The sequence below is a fragment of the Pristis pectinata genome, chromosome 1 (genome assembly GCF_009764475.1).
Source record: "Pristis pectinata isolate sPriPec2 chromosome 1, sPriPec2.1.pri, whole genome shotgun sequence".
Taxonomy (NCBI): Eukaryota; Metazoa; Chordata; class Chondrichthyes; order Rhinopristiformes; family Pristidae; genus Pristis; species Pristis pectinata.
Genome location: NC_067405.1, coordinates 86,209,537 through 86,236,218, shown reverse-complemented (window position 1 = coordinate 86,236,218; position 26,682 = coordinate 86,209,537). Strand labels below are relative to the sequence as shown.

The window sequence follows — 26,682 nt, the reverse complement described above, 5'->3', positions numbered from 1 at the left end:
CTGGTCCAGAATGCACCCTTTCACCACTACTCTGCTTCCTGTCACTCAGCCAGTTTTCTATCCATATTACTGCAGCCTGTTTTATTCTTAATGACAAGCCATTACATGACACTTTATCAAATGTCTTTTGACAGTCCATACATATCATATTAACCACATGTCCTCATCAATCTCCCCTCCTCATTACCTCATTAGTTAAACATGATTTGCCTTTCATAAATCTATTGGCTTTCTCTAATCATATCAACTTTGTCCAAGTGTTAGTTCTGAGACTGATTATTATTTCCAAGGTTTCCCTATACTGAGGTTAATCTGACTGATCTATGATTGCTGGGTTTATCCTTACATCCTTTTTGAGCACAGATATAATATTTCCCATTCTCCGGTCCTTCGACACCACCCTGAAATCTACAGATGTTGGAAGACTCTGACCACACCTTTCCTCCCTCAACAGCTCGGATGCAACCCATCTGAACCAGATGATTTATCCACGTTCAGTTCAGCTTGCATCTATGGCTCCTCTTTTTCAACTTTTCCCCGGCTCAGAAGCTCATCTTCCTTTGCTGAGAATCTGACAGCATCATTGTCCTTGATGAAGGCTGAGGTACAGTCCTCAGTTAGTACCTCAGCCCTGCCCCCTGCCTCTGTAAGTAAATGTTCCTTTCAGTATCCCAAGGTGAATGGTGCTGAAGGAGGAGAGAGGTGAAATCATGCTAAGTCTGTATAAAGCTTTGGTTCAGCCCCAATACCATCCAGTTCTGGGAACCATGCTTCAGAAAGGAAAGGCAGGCAATGGAGAAAGTACATGAATAAAGGACTGCAATAGTTGAGGGATGAGGGATATGAACAAGCTCATTTGACTTAGGATCAGTTGTAGACCATGGCTCCTTCAGCCTGTTCTGCCCTTTAATATTTAATCTGATTATAATCTTATCACTGCATTCCCACCTGTACAGAATAATTTTTCATGCCCCTGCTTATCTTGTATCTATCTGCCTCTGGCTTAACAATACTCAAGGGCTCTGCTTCCACTGCCCTTATACGGAGAGAGTTCCAAAGACTCATGACCCTCTGAGAGAAAAATAATTGTCTCACCTTTCTCTGAAATGGGCGACTCCTTATTTCTAAACAGTGACCCCTAGTTCTACGACAAGCCCTCTCCATATACACCTGTCAAGAACACCCCCGCACCCCCCAAGAACCTGTCACCTCTCACTCTTCTAAACCCCAGCAAATACAACACTAACCTTCCAACTTTTACTCATAAAACAAATTGCCTACTGCTGGAATTAGTTTCTTAACTGCTTCCAACACATTAAAATCCTTTACGAATTAAGGAGACCAATATCCTACACATTGCTCCAGATGTAGTCTTACTGTATAAGTGAAGCAGAAATTCCCTAACTCTGTATTTAATTCCCCCAGCAATAAAAAATGTCATTTTGTTAGTCTTCCTGATTACTTGCTGTACCTGAATACTGCACCAGAACCCCCGGATCCCTCTGCAGCTCACAGCTCTGCAATCTCTAACCATTTTGACAATATGCTTCATTTTTCAATATTTCTGCCAATATAGTTGGGCAAACAGCATGGAGAAACTGGTATTATTCTCATTAAAGCAGAGAATGGTTTAATAGTACTGTTTAAAACCACAGGAGATTTAGAAAGACCAAATAAGGGAAAATGTTTCAAATGGTTGGATTGTTTTCTCTGTGGCATTGGAGGCTGAGGGGCAACATGAAGGAAATATATTAAATTATGAGAGGCACAGATAGGGTAAATGTTTTCCCCCAGATTCTTCTTCCCAGCATGGAGATGTCAAATACTAAGAGGGTTTAAAGTGAGAGGCAAGTTAAGGAGATGTGTAAGGCAAGTTCTTCACACAAAGGGTGGTGGGTGTTTGGAATGCACTACCAGGAGAGACAGTAGAAACAGATACAATAGCAATGTTTAAGAGGCATTTAGACAGACAAATGAACAGGCATGGATTAGGCAGATGGGATTAGTTAGATTGGCAACATGGTCGGCACTGACATGGTGGGCTGAAAGGCCTGTCCTTGTGCTGTACTGTCCTATGTTCTATGACTTAAGGGTCAGTAACCAGAGTGCATATAAGGTGATTGGCAAAAGAACGGAGAGCTAAATTATGTTTTTTTGTCAGGGTTTGGAATGCACTGCCTGAAAGGGCAGGGGTTGCAGGAGCCTTCAGCAGAGAACTGGATAAATTATTAAGGACTAGGGGTAAGGGAGTGGGATAGCAGAACAAGTTCTTAGAAACAGTGAATGTAGTCTCAATGCCGTGGTCCCTTCTCCCCTCTAATTTCTTCTGATGCTATGATGCAACTAAGAGATGAAAGCAAAACTTCCAAAGATGCTATTTAGAAGACTGGACCTGATCCTATCATTGAGCTCAGAGACTTTATTTGAAGCCCGTGACAGCTAAACATGAAAGCCAAACCTTGAGGTCCAAACCAACACCAGTGCCTGCAAAGCTCTCAAAGTCAAAATCAGGGTCACCCCACCCTGAGCAGACAGACTTGTGCAGGCTGTCTCTGCCGAGCTATGCCACAGACAACACTTTAAGGCTGCGTTGCAGAAATCGTGTCTATAGGCAAAGTGGGGAGCCTTTGTTTTTTGATAAATGAGACTTCTGCTTTCACAGCAGAACTGAGCATTTGGCCACAGTTCAGGGCTCCCAAAAGTTCAGGCATTCACTCTGTTACAACCACCTGGGTATGGTGGTGGTGCAAGGGTTAAATTGCTGGACAAGTAATCCACAGATCTGGGTTCAAATCTCACCATGCTGGCTGTGGAATTTAAATCCTTTTAATTATAGTCTGAAATTGTTTTAAGAAAGCTACTCATTTGTAATGATGTCCATAAAACTACTGGAGTGTTGTTAAAACCCATCTGGTTCAGTAAACCAAAGAAGGAAACCTGCCTTCCTTATCTGATCTGACTCCTGACCCCACCAATGTGACTGACTCTGAAATAATCTTACAAGCCACTCAGATCAAGGCATTTAGGGACAGGCAATAAATGCTGCCCTTGCTGATGGTGCCCAGATCCTGAAAAATGATTTGCTTATATAGGTATTTTGTATCATATGAAATTGTAGGTACGGTTGGTGAGTAGTCAAAATCAATTTTTGTGTACTAAGGGAATCAAAGAATGTGGGGTCAGCTTAGGAAAGAGACGCTAAGGTAAAATATCAGCCACAATCTTGCTTAACAGCAGAAAGGTACGAGGAGTCGGAAAGCCCTCCCGAGCAGCTTGCTACCATGAATGTCCTATGCAGAGGCTTCCTTCTGCATGCACTTCTCCTCAGCAACATGTGCCGGTTCCTCAGCTTCCAAGGGGGATCCCTACAAACCCTTCCATCACTGTGGTGTGCACTCATTCCTTCCCAACACTAGTAGCTGAAAGAGTGCATAGTGGTATGACCCTCCAAGAGCTACTTCCAGAGGCCAGAGCTGTCCGGGAAGGAGTTGCTAACGTGGGACATTCAACCCCTGACTCTCACTGTTTCTGAAACAAAATAGGGTTACGTGAGGGTGCCCACTAATGGTGTTTAGGGACAAATGCTAATGAAATTTGCCATTTTTTGTAGCTTTGCTAAGCAGCGTCAAGAAGATTGCTAGTGCAGTTTTAATGCCAGAACAAAGTTCCTTTGCTAGCTCTGCAGTGCTGGAGGAGAGGTCTTTTGTGTGCACAGTGCACAAGGCTTACTCTCTTATATCTCCTCTTCTGGGCTTGAGTGAGCTGCAGAGGGTCATGCGTGAAGCACGCATGTGTCCTCTGTGGGAGCAGTTCAATGCACAGACCAAGTGCAGAATACAGTAAGGCAGGGCAGTATACATTGCCTATATGGACTTCAGTAGGGCACTTGACAAGGTCTCGCATGCTAGGCTGGTCCAGAAGGTTATGGCATATGGGATCCAAGGCAAGCTGGCTAACTGGATCCAAAATTGGCTCAGTGAGAGGGTGGTGGTAGAAGGATGATTTTCTGATTGGAAGTCTGTGACATTATGTACCACAGGGATCAATGCTGGGACCCTTGTTGTTTGTGATACATATTAATGACTTGCATGTGAATACAGGAAGTGTGATTAGTAAGCTTGTGGAAGACATGAAATTTGGTGGCGGCGTGGATAGTGGGGAAGGTTGTCTAAGGCTACAGCAGGATATAGATCAGATGGAAAGGATGTCGGCAGATGGTATTTAATCCTGAGAAATGAGGGGTGACACATTTTGGTAAATCAAATAGGGGCAGAACATATAGAGTAAATGGTAGGGCACCGAGCAATGTCGATGAACAGAGAGACCTTGGGGTTGAATTCATGTTCCCTGAAGATGGCAACACAGGTCAATAGGGTGGTGAAGAAGGGATGTGGCATGCTTGACTTCATGGATTGGGGTATAGAATATAAGAGTTGGGACATTATGTCGTAACTTTACAAAACACTAATTAGGCCACACTTAGAGTACTGTGTGCAGTTCTGGTCATCACACTATAGGAAGGATGTGATTGAACTGGAGAGAGTGCAGAAGAAATTCATCAGGATGTCACTTGGATTGAAGGACTTTAATTATGGGGAGAGACTGGATAGTCTAGGCTTGTTTTCCCTGGTGCAAAGAAGGCCAGGGGTGACCTGATAGAGGTATATAAGATTATGAGAGTCATAGATAGGGTAGATAATCACAATAATTTTCCTGTGGTAGAGGTATCACAAACAGGAGGGCATAATTTTAAGGTGAGAAGGAGTTTCAAAGGGCATCTGAGGGCAAGTTTTTTTTCCCCACAGAGACGTTGATATCTGGAACGTGCTGCCAGAGGAGGTGGTGGAATCAGATACAATGACTATCTCTAAGGAACATTTAGACACACACTTGAACAGGCAAGGTATAGAAGGATACAGGCCTAATGCACGCAAATGGGATTAGTGCAGGTGGGCAAAACGGTTGGCATGGACGTGATGTGCCCATTTCTGTGCTGTACAACTTCAAGAATCTGCAAAGCATGGAAATTTATAGCATGGGAGTTAGCCTTTTGGCGCATTCCATCCAATCTGGGGAACGTGATTGATTGATCCCAGAGCCCAGCCTTCAGTCCTATTGGTTACCATGTTTCAACATTTGACCAGGTAACTTTTAAACCTCCACCACTATTTTCTGGCAGTAAGTTCCAGACCCCTCCCTTACCCTTTCATGAAAACCTCTTTCCTCCTCTACCCTCTTAACCTTCCTTCCAATTCTCAAACATAACAACTGCGAGAAATATATCCTTCCTGTGCATGGCTTCCTTGATTAAATCTTCTCTCAGTTTCCAATGCAATCTCTTAAATAAACATAATTAATCCTGGTAGAATTCTTGAAAATCTCCTGTGCACCCTCCCATCTGCTACCACAACTTTCTGTTAAGCATGTCCAATAGAAGCACAAAAATTAGATAACAAAACTTGGTGTAAATCAGTAACTAAGTAGACACAGGTGATAGTGTTAATTTTACTTACTCCCAGACATGAGTACTGTTGCCAAGGCTAGTAATTCTCATTTTCTCACGATGTAGAAGGAGGGTTTCAGAGGAATCCCATCAGTCCTATTGCTCCTCTTCTTTCTCTGTAACCTTTTTTCTCTCACATGCCCATCAACTTTCCACTGATTCTTCTGCCTCTCACTAGGGGCAATTTACAGTGGCTAAATAACCTACCAACCCGTGTGTCATTGGGATGTGGAAGGAAACTAGCCCTCATGGGAAATTTACACAGTCACAAGGACAATGTGCAAATTCCACACAAATAACACCTGAGGTCAGGATTGAACCCGGGTCACCGGAGCTGTGAGAGAGCTGTTGATGCTGTGTCACTGTGACAGGTGCAAAATCAACAATAGTGTAGTCCTGTTCACTCCCAGACCTGAGCACTATTGCCAAGGTTGGAATTTATTGCCCACCTGTAATTACCCTGAACTGAGTGAACTAAGAAGTCTTGTTGGTCTGTAATTGGAGTAGCCAAAAGCCCAGATCAGGGAAGATTAGTAAGTTCTCTTCCCTAAAGGATACCAACATCAACATGTTTTATGACAAACTTAGTCACATTTTACAGATACTAAGTTTTTTAATTTCGTACTTGACTATACCTGACAAATGCAGAGGGCTATTTTAAACACATTCATCAGGACCAGTCCCCAAACATGCATGGATGGACCCAAACATGCATAGATATATCCATTTGTGTGTGTGTGTGTGTGTGTGTGTGTGTGTGTGTGTGTGTGTGTGTGTGTGTGTGTGTGTGTACGCTGTTTGTGCAGATATGCATGTATGCTCTGTGTACATGTATGCCTGTGCTATGCATATGTGTATGTGTGCATGTGTCCATACATGTGTATTAGAACAATTGAAATAAAAAAAAGAGAAAAGAATAGATTAAAAGTTCCAACTTCAGGTCTGATTCCTTTGAATTGAGAGCTAAGGATATATAATACAGAATTACCAAATGATGAGTTACAGTTTCAATCCCCGCGCACAAGTTATGGTAGGATTTGGTGTTAGGCCTCGTCATTCTGCTGTCCATAATGCTCTACTTGCAAAAAGGATGGATAGAGATCAATACATGTTGTCAATAGAACAGTGTTTTCTCTGCCAGAAGCAGCAGTTGTTGGAGGGGGATGGAGGGGCGGGGGGGAGAGTGGGGAAGCCATATGAGATTGCACTTAGAATCTTTCTTGTATTAAGCACTCCACTTTGTGGTTGGAAGACAGCTTCTGCAGTAACTGCTGAAACAAGCAGTTTCTGGAACACATCCAGTCAACTCAGCTGCCAAAGCTTTTTATAGCTCATATAAGCTTTCACCAGCAGATACCACTGACACAGCAAGTCTCTGGTGTGCTGACATGTCAATGTAAACCATGGGTAAATCTCATTAAAGGTGGGTAATATTTTGGTTTTACACTGCAGGTATAATAGCCATATCACTTTAATATGAAGTCAGGGGATTTGGGGAAGGCTGAGAATTGGAAACACTTTAACTAAGCTCATCAACTGTACCATGAGATCTTTCACATGATGGCTCTGTGTCATTTCCTCCAATAAATCTATAAGCCAAAGATTCTCATCCCTGGTAAAGAGACAACAGCTTTCAAGGATCTTCAAGAAGGTGAGATGATTGACACCAACTGTGAATGGGATATCTCGGAGAAATGCTGACAGGTATCAGAATGGGAAGTGGGGGTGGAATAATTTGCACCTCATAGTATCCGATTTTTAAGGAGGAAAGAAAAGTTGTAACAGATTTCGGCTCGTGTTCTACTTCCAAACAGAACTGTTTAAATACTTAAGAGAGAAAGGGGATTTGCTGGTAAGATGACAAGCTGCTGGGTCCCCTTCTATGTTATATGATTCTACTTCTAACAATGTCTGGTAGATGGGTCTGAGTAACTCTCCCTGCTCTCTGCGGGCTTCAATCCCAATCCTTTGGGAGAGGCCAGTGTGTGCCTCAGATGTTCTGCTCCCTCAGTAAAACATTGTCCTTGCACTCACTGGCTGGGGTCATATCTGAAAGACAGCCACTTGGACAAGGTTCAATAGCCATGGAATCATTACCGAGCAGCTGTTAAAACCTTCAACAGAAGGGGAGAGAAACTCCAAGGAATCGATGTAATTGCTATGCTTGGTAACAGCTCCCAATGTTAAAATGGAAGAATGAAACCAGTCCAGAAGTAACTAAGAGTGAAAGGGGCAAGCTCATGTCTTTACATTCCATCCAGCAATCAATGGGAGACCATTATATCCTAGCTGGCACGAAGTGAGAGAACTCTGGCTTTCAAATGCTGTGACATTTAAAGTCAGCACTAATTTGTCTGTTTGGGTTTGCAAGGATGATCATTCTCCTAATATTAGAAACAGCATAAGATTGCCTGGTGCAGAGAATGCAAGGATAGAATGAAAGTGTAAGCTGTTCAAAATTTCATGCAAAATAAAAGTTATTTTAGAAGTCTCAAGCATTACCAGAGACTGAAAACAAAGTGCTTTGTTTTATTTTACAATGCAGAAGCAAGCTTCTTTGCTAAACCATGTGACGTTTATCCTTCAGACAACCACTTCTGATTCTGAACTAAAGTCAACAGGCATCAAAGAGAAAAGACTCCAATGATTGAAGTCAGACCTCACCAAAGGAAGATGGCTGTGGTTGTTGGAGGTCGATCATCCCAGTCCCAGGATATCACTGCAAGAGTTCCTCAGGGCACTGTCCTAAACCCAGCCATCTTCAGTGCAGATGTTCACTGATGATTGCTCAATGTTCAATTCCATTCACAACTCCTAATCAAATGAAGTGATCCTTCATGCAGCAAGACCAGGACAAAATTCAGGCATGGGCTGATATGTGACAAGTAACATTTGCATCATAAAAGTGCCAGGCAATAACCATCTTAAATAGGAGAGGAATTTAACTACTTACCCTTGACATTCAAAGGCATTATTCATTACCAGTTCCTGCACTATCAAAATCCTGGAGGTTACCACTGACCAGAGACTCAACAAGAACTGGTCAGAGACTGGGTATCCTGCAGCAAAACACCTACCGACATCCCAAAGTCTTTCCACTATCATCAAAGCACAAGACAGGACTGTGATGGAACACTCTCCTCTTGTCTGGAGAGTAATACTCTCCACTCTCTCACAGTGCAGTGCCAACAATTCTTGGGAAGCTCAACACCATCCAGAACAAAGCAGCCCACATGACTGGCACCTCATCTACCACCCTGAACATTGATTCTCTCAACCACTGGTGCACAACGGCTGCAGTGTGTACCATCTCCGAAATGCACTACTTTTACTTGCCTAGGCTACTCTGACAGCATCTCCCAATCCCGCGAACTCTACCACCAAGAACAAGGGCTGCCAATACACGAGATCATTACCAAGGTCAGCCACAAAGTGCACACCATCCTGACTTGGAAATATATCAGCAATGCTTCATGGTTGGTGGGTCTAAATCCTGGAACTCATTCAGCAGCAATATGGGAGTACTTTCAGCAGAATGACTTCAGAGCTTCAAGAAGGCAGATCACCACCACCTTCTCTCAGTCTTCACCCAGATTACTTATTGAAGTACAGTCCTGGCTACATAGGCAGCACTTGCATCTTTCACAAAGAGCAACAAAATGAATGAACTTTATTGTATCAATTTCTTTTTGTGGTGCTGGAGGTAACATGATAGTCCAGTTTAATGGGAGAACGCGCTTCTCCTAAAAAATAAAGCGGTTAATTTTCACTGGGAGCCTCCCAATGTTCCCCTTGTAACTACCAGTGGATGATCAGATTATTTATTTATTACCCATTTATGCTGATCTTCCGAATGTTCCAAGGATCTTTCCTTGAAGTTATGGTGGGAAATCAGGAAAACCATCTCAGGGAGCTCAAGCTTAGAGATTTAGATTGCCCTCAGTTAAATATTTCCTTCCAAGCCAAGGGTGCTCCCTTTCAAATAATCATCCCGCTGCAGGATCCTTAGCATCTATCAGGAAAGGCAGACAGGCTCACTTCATCTATGGAATTTATATCTCCTTTAACTTTTTCCCACTCTTATCCCATGGGCACTCATTCGTGCTGTTAGCATGTTAATCGGCCATTGTAAATTTCCCCATAGAGTGTAAGCAAGCGTAGAACCTGGGGGGAGTTGAAGGGAAATGTGATCAGTTTAGGAACGCAAGAGGCTGCAGAGAGTAATGGACACAGCCTGGTCCATCACGGGCACAGCCCTCCCCACCATTGACAGCATGGACAGGACGTGCTGCCTCAGGAATCCACAACATCCGGATCATGCCCTCTTCTCCTTGTTACTGTCAGGCAGGAGGTACAGAAGCCTGAAGTCTCACATCACCAGGTTCAGGAACAGCCACTACTACTATCAGGTTCTTTAACCAACCTGCACAACCCTAATCCTACCTCAGCAATGGAACACAACGGACCACCTCCTGTATTACAATGGACTTGTCTCTGATTCTGCTTTGTTTTGCACTAATGCCTTGTTTTGCACAGCCCATTTTTTCTATTCACTGTCTTGTATAATTTGTGTATAATTTATATTCTGTGTGTTGTCTCTACCTACGTGCCTGAGATGCTGCTGCAAGCAAGTTTATCATTGCACCTGTATCTCACCGTACCTGTGCACATGACAATAAACTTGACTTGACTTGAATGGGTTGTTGATGGTCGGTGCAGATTCATGGGCCGAAGGGCCTGTTTCTGTGCTTTGTGACTCCATGGCTCTATGAGCCCTGAAAGGCTGCTTTGACCCAAAGCCTTCTTGGGAATCTACGTACATCAACAGACACGTGGATAGCTGCACATAGGTGATTGTGGCAGATACCACTCAAGGCAGGAGGTAATGAGATACATACTGAGATAAAGAGAAGCGAGAGAGGTATGGCATAAAACAAGGGACAGGAGGGGAAGTACAATGCCATTTTGAGAAGGGCAGCCTTGAGGTCAAAGTGCTGCTGTTGAGGGTCAAAGTGCCAGCTTCGGTAAGGAGAGTGAGCAGCAATAATGTAAAGCAAGGTAAGATATTTCCCTTTCTTTAATCCACTAGGATGAAAGAGGCAGTAATGGTAGTCAGTGGAGTGGTATCAGTATGAGATCAGGGAGCGGTCGTCTCCCTGACAACTATGACTGCAGGAAGTGTGTTCGGCTGCAGCTCCTCTCAGACCACATGGATCAGTTGGAGAGGCAGTTGGACTCACTGAGGAGCACACAGGAGGCAGAGAGTGTCATAGATAGGAGTTTCAGGAAGGTAGTCACACCGAAGGTTCAGCCAGCTGGGTGGGTGACTGCCATGAGGAGCCCCCTGTGGCTGTTCTCATCAAACAAATATACTGTTTTGAATATTGTTGGGGGGAGATAGCCTCTCAGGAGAAAATGACAACAGCAGCCAGATCAGTGGCACCACGACTAGTCCTGTTGTACAGCAGGGTAGATCAAAGTCTAGGCGAGCAATAACGATAGGGGACTCTTTAGTCAGGGGCACAGATAGACATTTCTGTGGCCACAAAACAACACTCCAGGATGGTGTGTTGCCTCCCTGGTACCAACGTCAAGGATATATCTGAGTGGGCGCAAGACATTCTGAACATACTCGTTGTGAGCAGCCAGAGGTCATGGTCCATATTGGCACTAATGACATCGGCAGGAAGTGAGATGAAGTCTTGCAAAGAGAATTTAGGGAGTTAGATCGAAAGTTAAAAAACTGGACCTCTAGGGTTGTAATCTCAGGATTACTCCCTGTGCCAAGTGCTAGTGAGGTAAGAAATAAGAAGATAGTATGGTTGGATGTGTGGCGAAGAAGTTGGTGCAGGGGGAGGGATTTCAGGTACCTGGATCACTGGCTCTCTTCCAGGGCAGGTGGGACCTGTACAAAAATGATGGGTTGCACCTCAACCAGAAGGGCAACAATATCCTCACAGGGAGGTTTGCTAGTGCCACTCAGGAGGGTTTAAACTAGCACGGCAGGGGTTGGGAACCAGAGAAGTAGGTTAAGGAGGAAGGTAGAGAATAGGTCAAGTAAGTTTCCTTAGGATGGACAGGCAGGGCCAGGTTAATGAAGACAGTGGGACTGATGGGCTGAAGTGTATTTATTTCAACACAAGGAATATTATGGGGAAGAGAGATGAATTTAAGAGTCTGGATTAGTGCAGGGAACTATGATGTTGTGGCCATTACAGAGATTTAGTTGAGAGATGGACAGGATTGGCAGCTAAACATTACAGGGTTCAGATGTTTCAAACACAACAGACAGGGATGTAAAAGAGGTGGGGAAGTCACATTACTGATCAGGGAGAATGTCACAGCTGCACTTAGAGAGGACATACTGGAGGACTCATCCAATGATGCAATATGAATAGAGCTCTGAAATAAGAAAGCTGCAATCACTATGATGGGGTTATACCATAGGCTTCCCAATAGTTAGCAGGAGACAGAGGAACAGGTATGTAGGCAAATCATGGAAAGATGTAAAAGCAACAAGGTAGGTGACTTCAACTTCCCCAATCTTGACTGGGACTTCCTTAGTACCAAAGACTTAGATGGGGCAGAATGCATGAGGTGCATCTAGGAGGGTTTCTTGAAACAGTATGTAGATAGTACAACCAGGGAAGGGGCCATACTAATATGCTGTATTGGGAAATGAGCCTGGTCAGGTGATCAGAGTTTCAGTGGGAGAGCATTTCAGGAACAATGACCATAATACTGTGGGTTTTCAGATAGTTATGAGTGCTAAATTGGGGAAAGGCTAATTATAGCAGTTTTAGGCAGGAGCTGGGGACAGTAGATTGGGAGTGGCTGTTATTAGGTCAGTCCACATCTGACACATGTGAGTAGTTTAAAGGCCAGCTGGCCAGAATTCAGGACCAACATGCTCCTGTGAGGAAGAAAGGGAAGGATGGCAAGGTTTGGGAACCTTGGATGATTAGAGACATTGTAAATTTAGTCAAAAAGAAAAAGGAAGCATATGTAAGGTTTAGGAAGCTGAAATTGGACAGAGCCCTTGAGGAATATACAGGAAGTAGGAAAAAACTTTGAAAAAACAGGGAATTAAGAGGGCTAAAATAAGCCATGAAATGTCCTTGGAAAGCAGGATTAGGGAAAACCCCTGGGCATTTTATGCACACATAAAAACAAGAGTGTAGCTGAGGAAAGGGTAGGGTCACTCAAGGACAAAGGAAGGAATTTATCCATGGAGCCAGAGGAAACGTACGAGGTATTAAATGAGTATTTCACATCGATGTTTACAAAGGTGAAGGACACGGAGGATAGTATGATATGCTGATATTCCAGGGCATATTGATGTCAAGGAGGAGGTGGTGTTGGGTCTCTTGAAGAATATTAAGGTGGATAAGGTGGATGGGAAACAGAGGGGTAGGTCAGAGGAAGAAGGGGATGGGGAAAAGTCAGATCTAACAGGTAGACAGGCTTTGAGGAAGGAGAAGCAGAGTACAGGCAACAAAAGTAGAAAGGTGGATAGGCTAAAGTGCATTTACTTAAATGCAAGAAGTATCAGGAATAAGGGTGATGAACTGAGAGCTTGGATAAGTACATGGGACTACAATATTGTGGCTATTACAGAGACATGGCTGACACCAGGGCAGGAATGGATATTCAATATTCCTGGTTTCCAGTGTTTTAAAAGGGATAGGGAGGGGGGGAGAAGAGGAGGAGGGGTGGCGATACTGGTCAGGGACACTATTACAGCTGCAGAAAGGGTGGATAATGTAGAAGGATCCTCTCTAGAGTCAATATGGGTGGAAGTTAGGAACAAGAAAAGATTAGTTACTCTATTCGGAGTATTCTATAGCCCCCCCCCCAATAGCAGCAGGGATGCTGAGGAGCAGATTGGGAGGCAGATTTTGGAAAGATGCAAAAATAACAGGGTTATTATCATGGGAAACTTCAACCTCCCAAATATTGATTGGCACCTGCTTAGTGCCAAAGGTTTAAACGAGGCAGAGTTTATTAAGTGTGTCCAGGATGGATTCCTGTCACAGTATGTTGACAGGCCGACTAGAGGGAATGCCATATTAGATCTAGTATTAGGTAATGAACCGGGTCAGGTGACAGATCTCTCGGTGGGTGAGCATTTGGGGGACAGCAACCACTGCTCCATAACCTTTAGCATTGTCATGGACAAGGATAGGAGCAAAGAGGACAGGAAGATATTTAATTGGGAAAAGGCGAATTATGAGGCTATAAGGCGAGAACTTGAGAGTGTAAATTGGGATGACATTTTTGAAGGGGAATGTACTATGGAGATGTGGTCGATGTTCAGGGATCTCTTGCAGGATGTTAGGGATAAATTTGTCCCAGTGAGACAGAGAAGGAATGGCAGGGTGAAGGAACCATGGGTGACAAGAGAGTGGAACAACTAGTTAGGAAGAAGAAGGCAGCATACATAAGGTGTAAGCAGCAAGGATCAGATAGGGCTCATGAGGGAATATAGAGTAGCAAGGAAGGAACTTAAGAAGGGGCTGAGGAGAGCAAGGAGGGAACATGAAGAGACTTTGGCAAGTAGGTTTAAGGAGAATCCCAAGGCTTTTTTCTCATACGTGAAGAGCAGAAGGATGGCTAGAGTAAAGGTAGGTCCGATTAAAGACAAAGGTGGCAAGATGTGCCTGGAGGCTGTGGAAGTGGGTGAGGTTCTCAATGAATACTTCTCTTCAGTATTCACCAAGGAGAGGGGTCTTGATGTCGCTGAGGACAATGTTGGTAAGGGTAATGTTCTAGAGTATGTAGATATCAAGAGAGAGGATGTGTTGGAGCTGTTAGAAAATATTAGGACAGATAAGTCCCCGGGGCCTGACAGAATATTCCCCAGGCTGCTTCATGAGGCGAGGGAGGAGATTGTTGAACCGTTGGTTAGGATCTTTGAGTCCTCGTTGTCCACGGGGATGGTACCGGAGGATTGGAGGGTGGCAAATGATGTCCCCTTATTCAAGAAAGGTAGTAGGGATAGTCCAGGGAATTACAGACCAGTGAGCCTTATGTCTGTGGTGGGTAAGCTGTTAGAAAGGATTCTAAGAGATAGGATCTATGAGCATTTAGAGAAACATGGACTGATTAGGGACAGCCAGCATGGCTTTGTGAAGGGAAGATCTTGCCTCACAAGCTAGATAGGGTTCTTTGAGGAGGTGACCAGGAAGATTGATGAGGGTAGTGTAGTAGATGTGGTCTACATGGATTTTAGTAAGGCGTTTGACAAGGTTCCACGTTGTAGGCTTCTTCAGAAGGTCAGAGGCCAAGGGATCCGGGGGGCTTGGCCGTGTGGATTCAGACTTTGCTTGCCTGTAGAAAGCAGAGGGTTGTGGTGGAGGGTGTGCATTCGGATTGGAGGGCTGTGACTAGAGGTGTCCCACAGGGATTGGTTCTGGGACGTCTACTTTTTGTGATATTTATTAATGACTTAGAAGAGGGGGTGGAAGTGTGGGTTAGCAAGTTTGCAGATGACACAAAGATCGGTGGTGTTGTGAATAGTGTGGAGGGCTGGGCTGAGAAGTGGCAGATGGAGTTCAATCCAGAGAAGTGTGAGGTGATACACTTTGGAAGGACTAACTCCAAGCAGAGTACAAGGTTAATGGTAGGACTTTGGGCAGTGTGGAGGAGCAGAGGGATCTGGGGGTTCATATCCACAGATCACTGAAAGTTGCCACACAGGTGGATAGGGTAGTTAAGAAAGCTTATGGGATGTTAGCATTCATAAGTCGTGGGATCGAGTTTAAGAGCCGCAAAGTAATGATGCAGCTTTACAAAACTCTGGTTAGACCACACTTAGAGTACTGTGTCCAGTTCTGGACACCTCATTATAGAAGGATGTGGAAGCATTGGAAAGGGTGCAGAGGAGATTTACCAGAATGCTGCCTGGATTAGAGAGTATGGATTATGAGGAGAGACTAAAGGAGCTAGGGCTTTACACTCATTGGAGAGAAGGAGGATGAGGGGAGACATGATAGAGGTATACAAAATACTAAGAGGAATAGATAGAGTGGACAGCTAGCGCTTCTTTCCCAGGGCACCAATGCTCAATACAAGAAGGCATGGCTTTAAGGTAATGGGTGGGAAGTTCAAGGGGGATGTCAGAAGGAGGTTTTTCACCCAGAGGGTGGTTGGTGCATGGAATGCGCTGCCTGGGGTGGTGGTGGAGGCTGATACGTTAGTCAAGTTCAAGAGATTGTTAGATAAACATATGGAGGAATTTAAAATAGAGGGATATGTGGGAGGAAGGGGTTAGATAGTCTTAGGTGTGGTTAGAAGGTCGGCACAACATGGTGGGCCGAAGGGCCTGTATTGTGCTGTATTTTTCTATGGTTCTAATCATAGATGGGATCTATCCCAGGTTATTGAGGGAGGCAACAAGGGAGATTACTGCGGCCTTGACAGAGATTGTGGAATCTTCTTTAGTCATAGGTGAGGTCCCAAAGGACTGGAGAGTACCCAATGTTGTTCCTTTGTTCAAGGGCAATAAGGATAATCCAGCAAATTATAGGCTTGTAAACCTTACATCAATGGTAGGGAAATTACTGGCTTTGTGTGGGGTAGGTCACGTTTTATGAACCTGAATGAGTTTTCTGAAAACAAAGGGTAGTGGCAGAGGGGTGTTATTCTGACTGGAGTTCTGTGACCAGTGGAGTTCCACAGGGATCAGTGCTGGGACTCTGTTGTTTGTGATATACAGTAAATAAGTGATTTGGACAGAAAAATAGGTGGGCTGATTAGTTTACAGATGACACAAAAATTGGCAGAGTTGTGGATAGTAAGGAAGGTTGTCAAAGAATACACCAGGATAAATATCAGTTGGAAATGTGGACAGAGAATTACCAGGTAGAGTTGCACTTTGGGAGGTCAAATGCAAGAAGAAAATATATAGTAAATGGCAGGACCCTTAGGAGCATTAATGTACAGATGGATCTTGCAGTGCAAGTCCATAGCTTTCTGAAAGTGACAACACAAGTGGACAGGGTGGTAAAGAAGTTCCTCGGCATTCTTGCCTTCATCAGTATAAAAGTTGCCAAGTCATGTTGCAGCTGTATAAAACATTGGTTGAGCCACATTTGGAGTATTGTGTGCAATTCTGGTCAGCACATTACAGGAAGGATGTGGAGACTTTGGAGAGGGTGCAAAAGAAGTTCATCAGGTTGCTGCCTGGTTTAGAGACTATTAGCTTTAAGGAGAGGTTGGACAAACTTGGCTTGTTTTCTCTGGAGTGCTGGAGGCTAAGGGGCAACCTGACAAGAGTGTATAAAATTATGAGAGAAATAGATAGGGTAGATAGAGTATTTTTCCTAGGATGGAAATGTTAAATAGTAGAGGGCATAGCTTTAAGATGAGAGGGAGAAAGTTTTAAGGAGCTTTACGAGACAAAATTTTTGTTTTACAGAGAGTGGTATGTGTCTTGGACATGCTACCAGGGAAAGTGTGGAAGAAGATACAATAGCAATATTTAAGAGCCATTTAGACAAGAACAGGCAGGGAAATGAGGGATGTAGACCATGTGTGAGCAGATGAGATTAATTTAGTTTGGCATCATGCTCGGCCACAGACATCGTAGGCCGAAGGACCTGTTCCTGTGCTGTATTGTTCTATGTCTGTGTACTGTAAGTGTTTTATATGCTGTGTTGATGAAGAGCAAACCTATGATGGGTGATACCTGAAATATGTAACAAAAGTAGGCGGTATCTGGGATATGGGCAGAACCAGGGAGTGTTTTAGTTGAGATAAGGGGAGAATTATAGCCAGTGGTATTGGTATTGGTTTATTATTGTCACTTGTACCGAGGTACAGTGAAAACTTGTCTTGCATACCGTTCGTACAGATCAATTCACTACATAGTGCATTGAAGTACTACAGGGTAAAAACAATAGCAGAATACAGAGTGTCACAGCTACAGGGAAGTGCATTACAGGTAGAAAATAAGGTGCAAGGTCATAACAAGGTAGATTGTGAGGTCAAGTGTCCATCTCATTGTATAAGGTCAATGCTGTTCAATAGTCTTATCACAGTGGGATAGAAGCTGTCCTTGAGCATGGTGGTATGTGCCCTCAGGCTCCTGTACCTTCTGCCTGGTGAGAGAGGGGAGAAGAGAAAATGACCCAGGTGGGTGGGGTCTTTGACTATGCTGGCTACTTCACCAAGGCAGTGAGAGGTATAAACAGGAGTCCATAGAGGGGAGGCTGGTTTCTATGATGTGCTGGGCTGTGTCCACAACTCTCTGCAGTTTCTTGTGGTCCTGGGCAAAGCAGTTGCCATACCAAGCCATTATGCATCCAGCTAGGATGCTTTCTAATGGTGCACTGATAAAAGTTGGTGAGTGTCAAAGGGGACATGCCAAATTTCTTTAGCCTCCTGAGGAAGTAGAGGCACTGGTGAACTTTCTTGGCCATTGCATCTACATGGTTGGACCAGGACAGGCTATTGGTGATGTTCACTCCTTGGAACTTGAAGCTCTCAACCCTCTTGACCTCAGCACCATTGACGTAGACAGGTCCATGTACACCACCCCCTTTCCTGAAATCAACGACTAGCTCTTCTGTTTTGCTGACATTGAGGGAAAAGTTGTCGTCCTGACACCATGTCACTAAGCTCTCTATCTCCGTCCTGCACTCTGCCTCATCGGTATTTGAGATACTCTGAGATTAGGGCAGAATCAGGGCAGTAGTATCTGGGATAAGGACAGAAGCAGGTTAGTGGTATCTGAGGTGGGAGAGCAGGGATAACACCAGGTGGTAGCTGGGATAACACCAGGTCTGGTTTTCCCCTTGTATGACTTACAATCAGGCATGGTTCTCCCTGTATCTGAGATGAAGGTTTGGAATCTTTGTTGGCGATATCTTAGTCAAGGATGGATGGATCCTTAGTAATAGGTGTTTGGTAGGAACTTACAACCTGAACCACAAAGAATCCAATCAAATACGGTTCCTTATGGAAGCCCTCCTCCAATTCTGCATCCTCTAAAGGTAGCTGTAGCAGGAAACACCCAGTCTACATGCAGTCTAACGTTAAATGCAACACTATAACAGTATCTAACAAGGGCAGCACTTACAACATGCTTACCTCAACAGTCAAACCACATGGGGTGTTTCCAGCCACCATTCCCCCCCGTGACCACACCCCACCCCCTCCCCACAACCTCAAACTCTTCTGATTTGTGAGCCATCCTCCTGACTCTTACCCTCTTGTTCCTCAGTGTTACTTTCTCCAATCCCCACACACTACTACACTTCCTCCTAGGCATCCATATCTCTCACTCACCCCCCACCGTGCCATTCTGTGCAAATGACAGTTTAGTAATAATGAAGCTCAGTGTATAATGGCTATGCATTCTTAGTTTGGGAAAAATATTGCATTTCAATGTTGTCCTGCAACCTCATTGATTAGTTGTTAATTACTGGTTAAAAAGGCATTTTCTTATTTTTCATAGGAAGAGGAATTTCAGGTTGCTTATCTATAATAATACAGCAAAACTGATTGGTAAATTGCATGAAAGTCACTTTCTGATCACTGAGTTTCTGAATTAAAAACAGAAAATGCTCGAAAACTCAGCAGTTCTGATGAAGGGCCCCAGATCTGAAACGTTGACTGTTCCTCTCTCCACACATGCTGCCTGACCTGCTGAACGTTCCCAGTATTTTCTGTTTCTGTTTCAGATTTCCAGCATTTTCAGTTTTATTTTAAATGTTCATTAACTGGGCTCCTGAATTGGTTTCATGGGAGTCTCAAATCAAGATTCAAATAGCAAAACCAATAAATGAAAAATGAAACAAAGTTAGACAGAATGTTCTTCTTCAAAGGTTTAAAGACCTTATGAAATTTTTCACAGAAGGCCATTGGTACACTTTGGAAGGACAAACTCCAGGGCAGAGTACTGGGTGAATGGCAAGGTACTTGGCAGTGTGGAGGAGCAGAGGGATCTGGGGGTTCATATTCACAGCTCATTGAAAGTTGCCTCACAGGTGGAAAGAGCAGTTAAGAAGGCCAACGGGATGTTGGCTTTCATAAGTCGCGGGATTGAGTTTAAGAGCCGCGAGGTGATGATGCAGCTTTACAAAACTCTAGTTAGGCCACACTTAGAGTACTGTGTTCAGTTCTGGTCGCCTCATTATAGGAAGGATGTGGAGGCGTTGGAGAGGGTGCAGAGGAGATTTACCAGGATGCTGCCTGGATTGGAGAGTATTGAATATGAGGAGAGGCTTAAGGTGCTAGGGCTTTATTCACTGGAAAGGAGGAGGATGAGAGGAGACATGATAGAGGTGTATAAAATATTGAGAGGAATAGATAGAGTAGACAGTCAGCGCCTCCTTCCCAGGGCACCAATGCTCAAGACGAGAGGTCATGGCTTTAAGGTTATGGGTGGGAGGTTCAGGGGAGATGTCAGAGGGAGGTTTTTCACCCAGAGAGTGGTTGGTGCATGGAGTGCACTGCCTGGGGTGGTGGTGGAGGCAGATACATTGAACAGGTTCAAGAGCTTGTTGGATAGGCATATGGAGGAATGTGAGATAGAGGGATATGCGGGAGGAAGGGGTTAGGTAGTGTGAGGGTGGTCTGATGGACGGCACAACATGGTGGGCCGAAGGGCCTGTTTTGTGCTGTATGGTTCTATGGTTCTATGGAAATAAAGGATGTATGTACATTCAGAAATTTCATGGGTGGCCGAAGGAGAGAAAATTTAGAGGAATATTGAGAGAAAGAGAGAATTTCTCCAACTTTATTTAACTCATTTTTTACTTTCTGTCTATATTGGGACTGGCCATTTCTGCCTATCATGTCGCTCAGTTTTTCTTATTCTATTTGTACATTCTGGCCTGCTGGGCTTGTCCCACAGCCTCACCATTAACAAAGACTATGCAGACAAAGAAGCTTAATGTGCTGGTAACTACTCCCATTAACCCATTTGGTCTTATCCTATCAGAGATATTCCCTTTGTTCTCCCCATCTTCTCTCCTACTTGCTTTTCTCCCTTTCCCAATTCTGAGGAAGGATCCTGGAGCTGAAACATTATTATTTCTCATTCATCTCCTCACGGACTGTGTGTTTGCCAAGAAGGTCTGGAAAAGGATGCAATGGTCCATGTCAAGGTTCTCCCCAAGAGGCAGCATAACAGAGGATTCCCTGATCCACAGCCTATTCCCAAGGACACGCACTGAAGTAAACATCAATTGCTACAAGAAGATCATCAATTTGGTGAAAGAAGCACGTTGGTCTTCTAGTGTAAGGAGATGTCCGTAAGTGAATGCTGTCAGCTGACACATTCCAGACTGCAGGAGTACATGCTGACGAAAGCACTGAAGCTCAGTGCAGCCAACGCAAAGACTCTCTGGGAAAGGACCACAGTCTAGGGACATGCTGCCATTAACCACCCCATATAGCAGCCCCTCAAAAACTTCATGGAGGAAGCATGAGTGGCATTAATGCACTCTAAAAAAAAAGTATTGAATTGATCATACATATAGACATGTCCTGATTGTATTGATCTATGTTATAGATAAAGTATAGAGTCATACAGCACAGAAACAGGCCCTTCGGCCTAACAGGTCCAGGCTGACCAAGATACCCCATCCAAGCTAGTCCCATCTGCCAGCATTTAGCCTGTAACCTTCTAAACCTTTCCAATCCATTTAAATGTTGTTAATGTACCTCCCTTAACCACTTCCTCTGGCAGCTCATTCCACATAGATGTCACCTTTTGTGTAAAAAAATTGCCCCTGAAGTTACAACTAAATCTTTCCCCTCTCACAAACCTATGCCCTCTAGTTCTTGATTCCCCAACTCTGAGAAAAGGACTGAGCCCCTCATGATGTTATACACCTTTATAAGATCAAGGTATATTTTTGAAATTAAAAAAAGTTTCTCCTTCCATATATGGTGAAGTTGGGACAATCTAAGTGAAAGTTTCCTTTCTGGCCAATGGCAAATGCCTCAGAAGGAAGATACCAGCCTGGACATTCTGAATGGAAACAAATCCCTACACATGGCCCTGGCACATTTGGAGGGACACTTAGTTGAAAGGCATGTTATTAATGGCCACACAAGTCTTTCAGAATTATTCAGGGAGTGGTGCCTGTTCTTCTCTCGGCTCTTTCTGGCATATGCCCTTGGAAGTAGGGACTAATTTCCCCAACCCTGTAAAAACATTTCATGGTTCTGGAATTGTATCAGTTGTTGGCCAAAGAGAAGGGAGGAATGCAAATGTCTTCAGGGCAGTCATCCTTCCTGGTCCCAACTACACAATATCCAAAGGAAGATCTGACCGAGAAAAAAAGTTTAAGAAATATGGGAGACACAGAGATTCTGCAGATGCTGGAATCTGGAGCAACACACACAAAAAGTGCTGGAGGAACTCAGCAGGTCAGGCAGCATCTATGGAGGGAAATAAACAGTCAACGTTTCGGGTCGAGACCCTTCATCAGGACTGGAAAGGAAGAGGGCAGAAGCCAGAATAAGAAGATCAGGGGAGAGGGGAGGAGCACACGCAGGCAGGTGATAGGTGTCCAAGTGAGGGGGGAGGGGGGAGAAGTAAGAAGCTGAGCGGTGATTGGTAGAAGAGGCAAAGGGCTGAAGGAGGAGGAATCCAGTAGGAGAGGACAGTGGACCATGGAATAAAGAGAAGGAGGTGGGGAATAGATGGGCGGGTCATGAGGGCGGGGGAAGGAGAAAAAGGGGAGAGGGGGCCACAGGAATGAGGGATGACAAAGGAGGGGGGAAGGAGGGAGAAAAAAGGGGGGAGAAGAGGAGGGGGGTTCCCGGAAGTTAGAGAAATCGATGTTGAGACCGTCAGGTTGGAGATTCCCAAGGCAGAATATGAGGTGTTGTTCCTCCAATCTACATCTGGCCTCAACGTGGCAGTAGAGGAGGCCATGGATAGACATGTCAGTATGGGAGTGGGATGTGGAATTGAAGTGGCTGGCCACCGGGACATCCTTGCTTTCACAGTGGAGGGAACAAAGGTGCTCGACGAAGCTGTCACCCAATCTGTGTCGGGTCTCATCAATGTAGAGGTGGCCACACCGGGAGCACCAGATGCAATAAACGAAACCCTCGGATTCACAGATGAAGCGCTGCCTCAACATAGGAGAACTAGCTGGTTGGACTAACAAAAGTCTACTGATTTCACTGGGAATTGTACAGCTGGACAAAAGAGAAAGATTAATTCCCTTCTTTAAATTATTTTTGTTTAATTTAATGGTTTTAGCTATTTATAATTGTTTCTGTTAACTTTTTTTCAATTAATAATATTAATTATTAGACCTGAAATGCTAACTCTGTTGCTCTCTCCACAGATGCTGCCCAACCTGCTGAGTGTTTCCAGCATTTTCTGTTTTAATTTTTGATTTCCAGCACCTGCAGATTTTTTAAAATTTTCATTAATAATTTTAATTATTTATTTCAATCTTAACTATCTCCTAATGCCATAAAGAAATGACTGCTCTGAGTGTTTGCAACTTGCAAAGCTGGGCTATGGTCTGCCAGCTGTCACAGTTTGTCAAGGCATTTCATAGATTGCTTCCTCAGTGCACTACCAGAGATCCCTGTTGCCTTTTAGACCACAGCGCTGGTGGCTGAGATGTTTTGGGGCAGAGATTAGGCCTCCAAATCTGCACCTGGAAAATACTGGGCTGGATAGACCACAAACCACAGAGCATGGACACAGCAGCAGCACAAGGCCAAGCTTTGGCCTGGTATGTGTTTTCCTATATGCCAGCACTTAATAAAAATGTATCTACAGTCGCTGCAGTGAGTACAAGAGTTGGTACATTATGTTAGAGCTATACAAGATGTTGATGAGACTGCACTCAGAGTACTGTGTGCAGTTCTAGTTGCCCAGCTGTAGGAAGGATGTCATTAAGCTGGAAAGGGTGCAGAAAAGATTCACAAGGATATTGCCAGGACTAGACATCTTGAGTTACAAGGAGAGAATGGAGAGACTGGGGCTGTTTTCCCTGGAGCAAAGAAGGCTGAGAGGTAACCTTATAGAGTTATATACAATTATGATAAGGTGAATAGCCAGAGTCTTTTTCCCACATATAAAACTAGAGGACATAGGTTTAAGGCGAGAGGGGAAAGATTTATAGGGGATCTGAGGGGCAACTTTGTGAAACCAGGGGTGGTGGGTATATGGAAAGGGCTGCCTAAGGAAGTGGTAGAGGTGGGTACAATTACAATGTTTAAAAGGCATTTGGACAGGTACATGAATAGGAAAGGTTTAGAGGAATTTGGGCCAATCACAGGAAAATGGGACCAGCTCAGGTAGGAAACTCGGTCAGCATCGATGAGATGGTTGAAGGGCCTGTTTCTGTGCTGTATAACTCTATGACTTTATGGCACTGCTTAATTTAAAAAACAGTTGCATTTCTGGAAAAAGTTTCGTTAGCAAAGTTTTGTAACTCGAAAGGCTGGGTAAATTGCATTTTAGTATAATGTGCTCTCATGGCCAGAAACTGAAGCATGACGGTGAGAACTAGCTTGTTGAATCAATGATAAATATCTGAATAATTCAAAGGTGTTAAAGTGACAATTCATGAATCAAGCAATTACTGTTTGTCTGCTTTAGGCATTACATGGCTCATACAGCTACATAAATTATGTCCCTTTAATTAAGATTATTTTTCTGATATAAAACCAACACTTGCATTGCTTTTGTCTACAGAAATACAAAGTAACTGGACCATGGGAATCATGGAGAGAGGTTCTTCAAAGTGACTACAGTGGCCCTTTTGATTGTATGCATGATCCCAAGTTGGTGCCCCATTTTGGTATTGAGTGCATGGCTCATTCGGTCCCTGATTAGACCAGAGATCATAAAGACCTGCTGGTGATGCTGGCTGACATCCATTCACACAATACCATTCTGTTCATTATTCCAATCACTGTCCAAACTAGTTTCATTTAAAATAGGTGAGATGATACATGGGTCACTGAGTATGGGTCCCATTTCATCTCCTGAATAACCTTTGGGGTTAGAGAAGTTAAAGAAAGGTTTACCTAAATCTCCTTGACAGATGTCAGTCCTTGAGGCTCCACCAATGATGAACTTTGGATTCTCACAGATTTCCTGACAAGGAAACAAAACGTGATTAGCTTGGCCTGTCAGCAATGAAAATATTTACTTCACTCAAATATTTCACTCTCCACTTGACAAAATATTCATCCATATTGCTAACATGGCCACCAAATTAATTTGTTCTGCTTCTTACACTCTCTTGTGGTTGAGCCATAAATTTAAATCTGAATGGCACTGGGATTATCCTTTAAAATTAAAGTTACAATGCATGAAGACCACTGATGCTCAATCAAACTGATCCATACAGTCCATCGAGTCCATGCCAGCTCCCAGGGGAGCAATCCCTTCAATCCCATTCCCTCTTTTCTTAACTCCCTGGACCCCTGTAATTTATTCTCTCTGCACATCAACTCTCCCTTGATTCTTTCTGCAATTAATTTACAGTAAAGGATAATTTAAAGTAGCCAATTAACCTACCAGCATATCTTTGGTAGATTAATTACTTAAATTTACTATAGAGGAAACTATAGCACCGAGGAGAAATTAATGTAATCACCGGGAAAACATGTGCACTCTTAACAGCAGTATCGGAGGTCGGGATTGAATCGGAGACCCCTGGAGCTGTGAAGCAGTAGCTATGCTGCCCTTTTATCCCACTTGAATCCCACTCTTTTTATAGAATAAAATTAAATTGACACTCGTGAGACAAATACCACTGGATTTATTGACTAGACAGGCACTGTTGCTGATGTCCTATAATTAGATACTACCAAATCAACTGATGCTAGGTAATGAAAATTAAAAAAACCCTGCAGATGCTGGAAATCCAAAATAAAAAAAGAAAATGTTTGAAACACTCAGTGGATCAGGCAACACAAATGGAAAGAGAAACATAATTATCTAGATGCATCACAGCTTGGCTTGGCAACTGCTCTGCCCAAGACCACAAGGAACTGCAGAGCACACAGCCCTCTTCTCTGTTGGGAACAACAGAGGGGGAACCAGCCTCCCCTCTGTTAACTCTGTCTACACTTCATGCTGCCTCTGGAAAGCAGCCAACATAATCAAGGACCCCTCCTATCCCAGTCATTCTCTCTTCTCCCCCCTCTATCGGGCAGAAGATACAAAGCTTAAGAACATACCACTGGACTCAAGGACAGCTTCTATTCAGCTGTTATAAGACTCCTGATTGACCTCATATGATAAAGATGAACTCTTGATCTCTCAATTTACCTTGTCATGGCCCTTGCACTTTATTTGTCTGCATGCACTGCACTTTCTCTGTGACTGTAACACTATATTCTGCATTCTGTTATTGTTTTCCTTTTGTACTACCTCAATGTGCTTATGTATGAAATGATCTGTATGGATGGCAAGCAAACAAAAGCTTTTCACTGTATCTTGGTACATGTGACAATAATAAACCAATTAGAATTAACTTTTCTGGTTGAAGAACCTTCATCAGAACTGGGGAAATGAGAAAATAAGTTAGTTTTAAGTTGCAAAGAGAGTTGGATGGGATGGATAAGGCAAAGACGATATGTCTGATATGGTGGGGCCAGGGTTGCCAAGGTGACCCCAATATTTATAGAATCATCTGATTAACAAATTAACGGCAGAGGGGAGAGGAAGAGAGAGAGAGAGAGAGAAAACAAAGGGAGACATAAAAGCTGTGAAATGTGGGTCAGAGCTGTTGCTGAAACTGAACAAATGCTGAACAGATCAGACAGTGTCTGTGGAGAGGGGAATCCTGAGTTAATATTACAGATGAATAACTTTAGAGCAGAACTAGCCAATTCTGATACAAGCAGAAGAAGTGAGTCAGCTGTAATTGTTGAATTCAATATTAAGTCACAAAGACTGCAAAGTACCCTTCCTCAAGGTGGAGGAAGCAACTCCACAAAACTCAAATCCTTAATAATGTTGAACTCTCACATTAACAAGTGTTCACCACCTTTAGCCAGAAATGTGGCGTGGAAAATTTTTTAAATTCTATCCTGAGTTTGGCATCACTGGCAAGGCAGCATTTAATGCCTATCTCTGGCCAGCCTTGAGAAGGTGGTAGTGAGCTGCTGTCATGGATCGCAGAAGTTTTGAGTTAACATCCATGATGCCACTAAGCAGGGATGTTGATGAAGTGATG

General features: G+C 43.7%; 1 protein-coding gene across 1 annotated transcript in view; it reads right to left on the bottom strand.

The window, feature by feature from the left end:
• Positions 1–26,682, bottom strand: part of LOC127578420 (calpain-3-like) — a 107,841-nt gene that overhangs the window by 62,900 nt on the left and 18,259 nt on the right. The window contains exon 2 of the mRNA XM_052030440.1: positions 24,521–24,590. Coding sequence (XP_051886400.1) covers positions 24,521–24,590 — 70 coding nt within the window. The remainder of the gene's footprint in view (positions 1–24,520; positions 24,591–26,682) is intronic.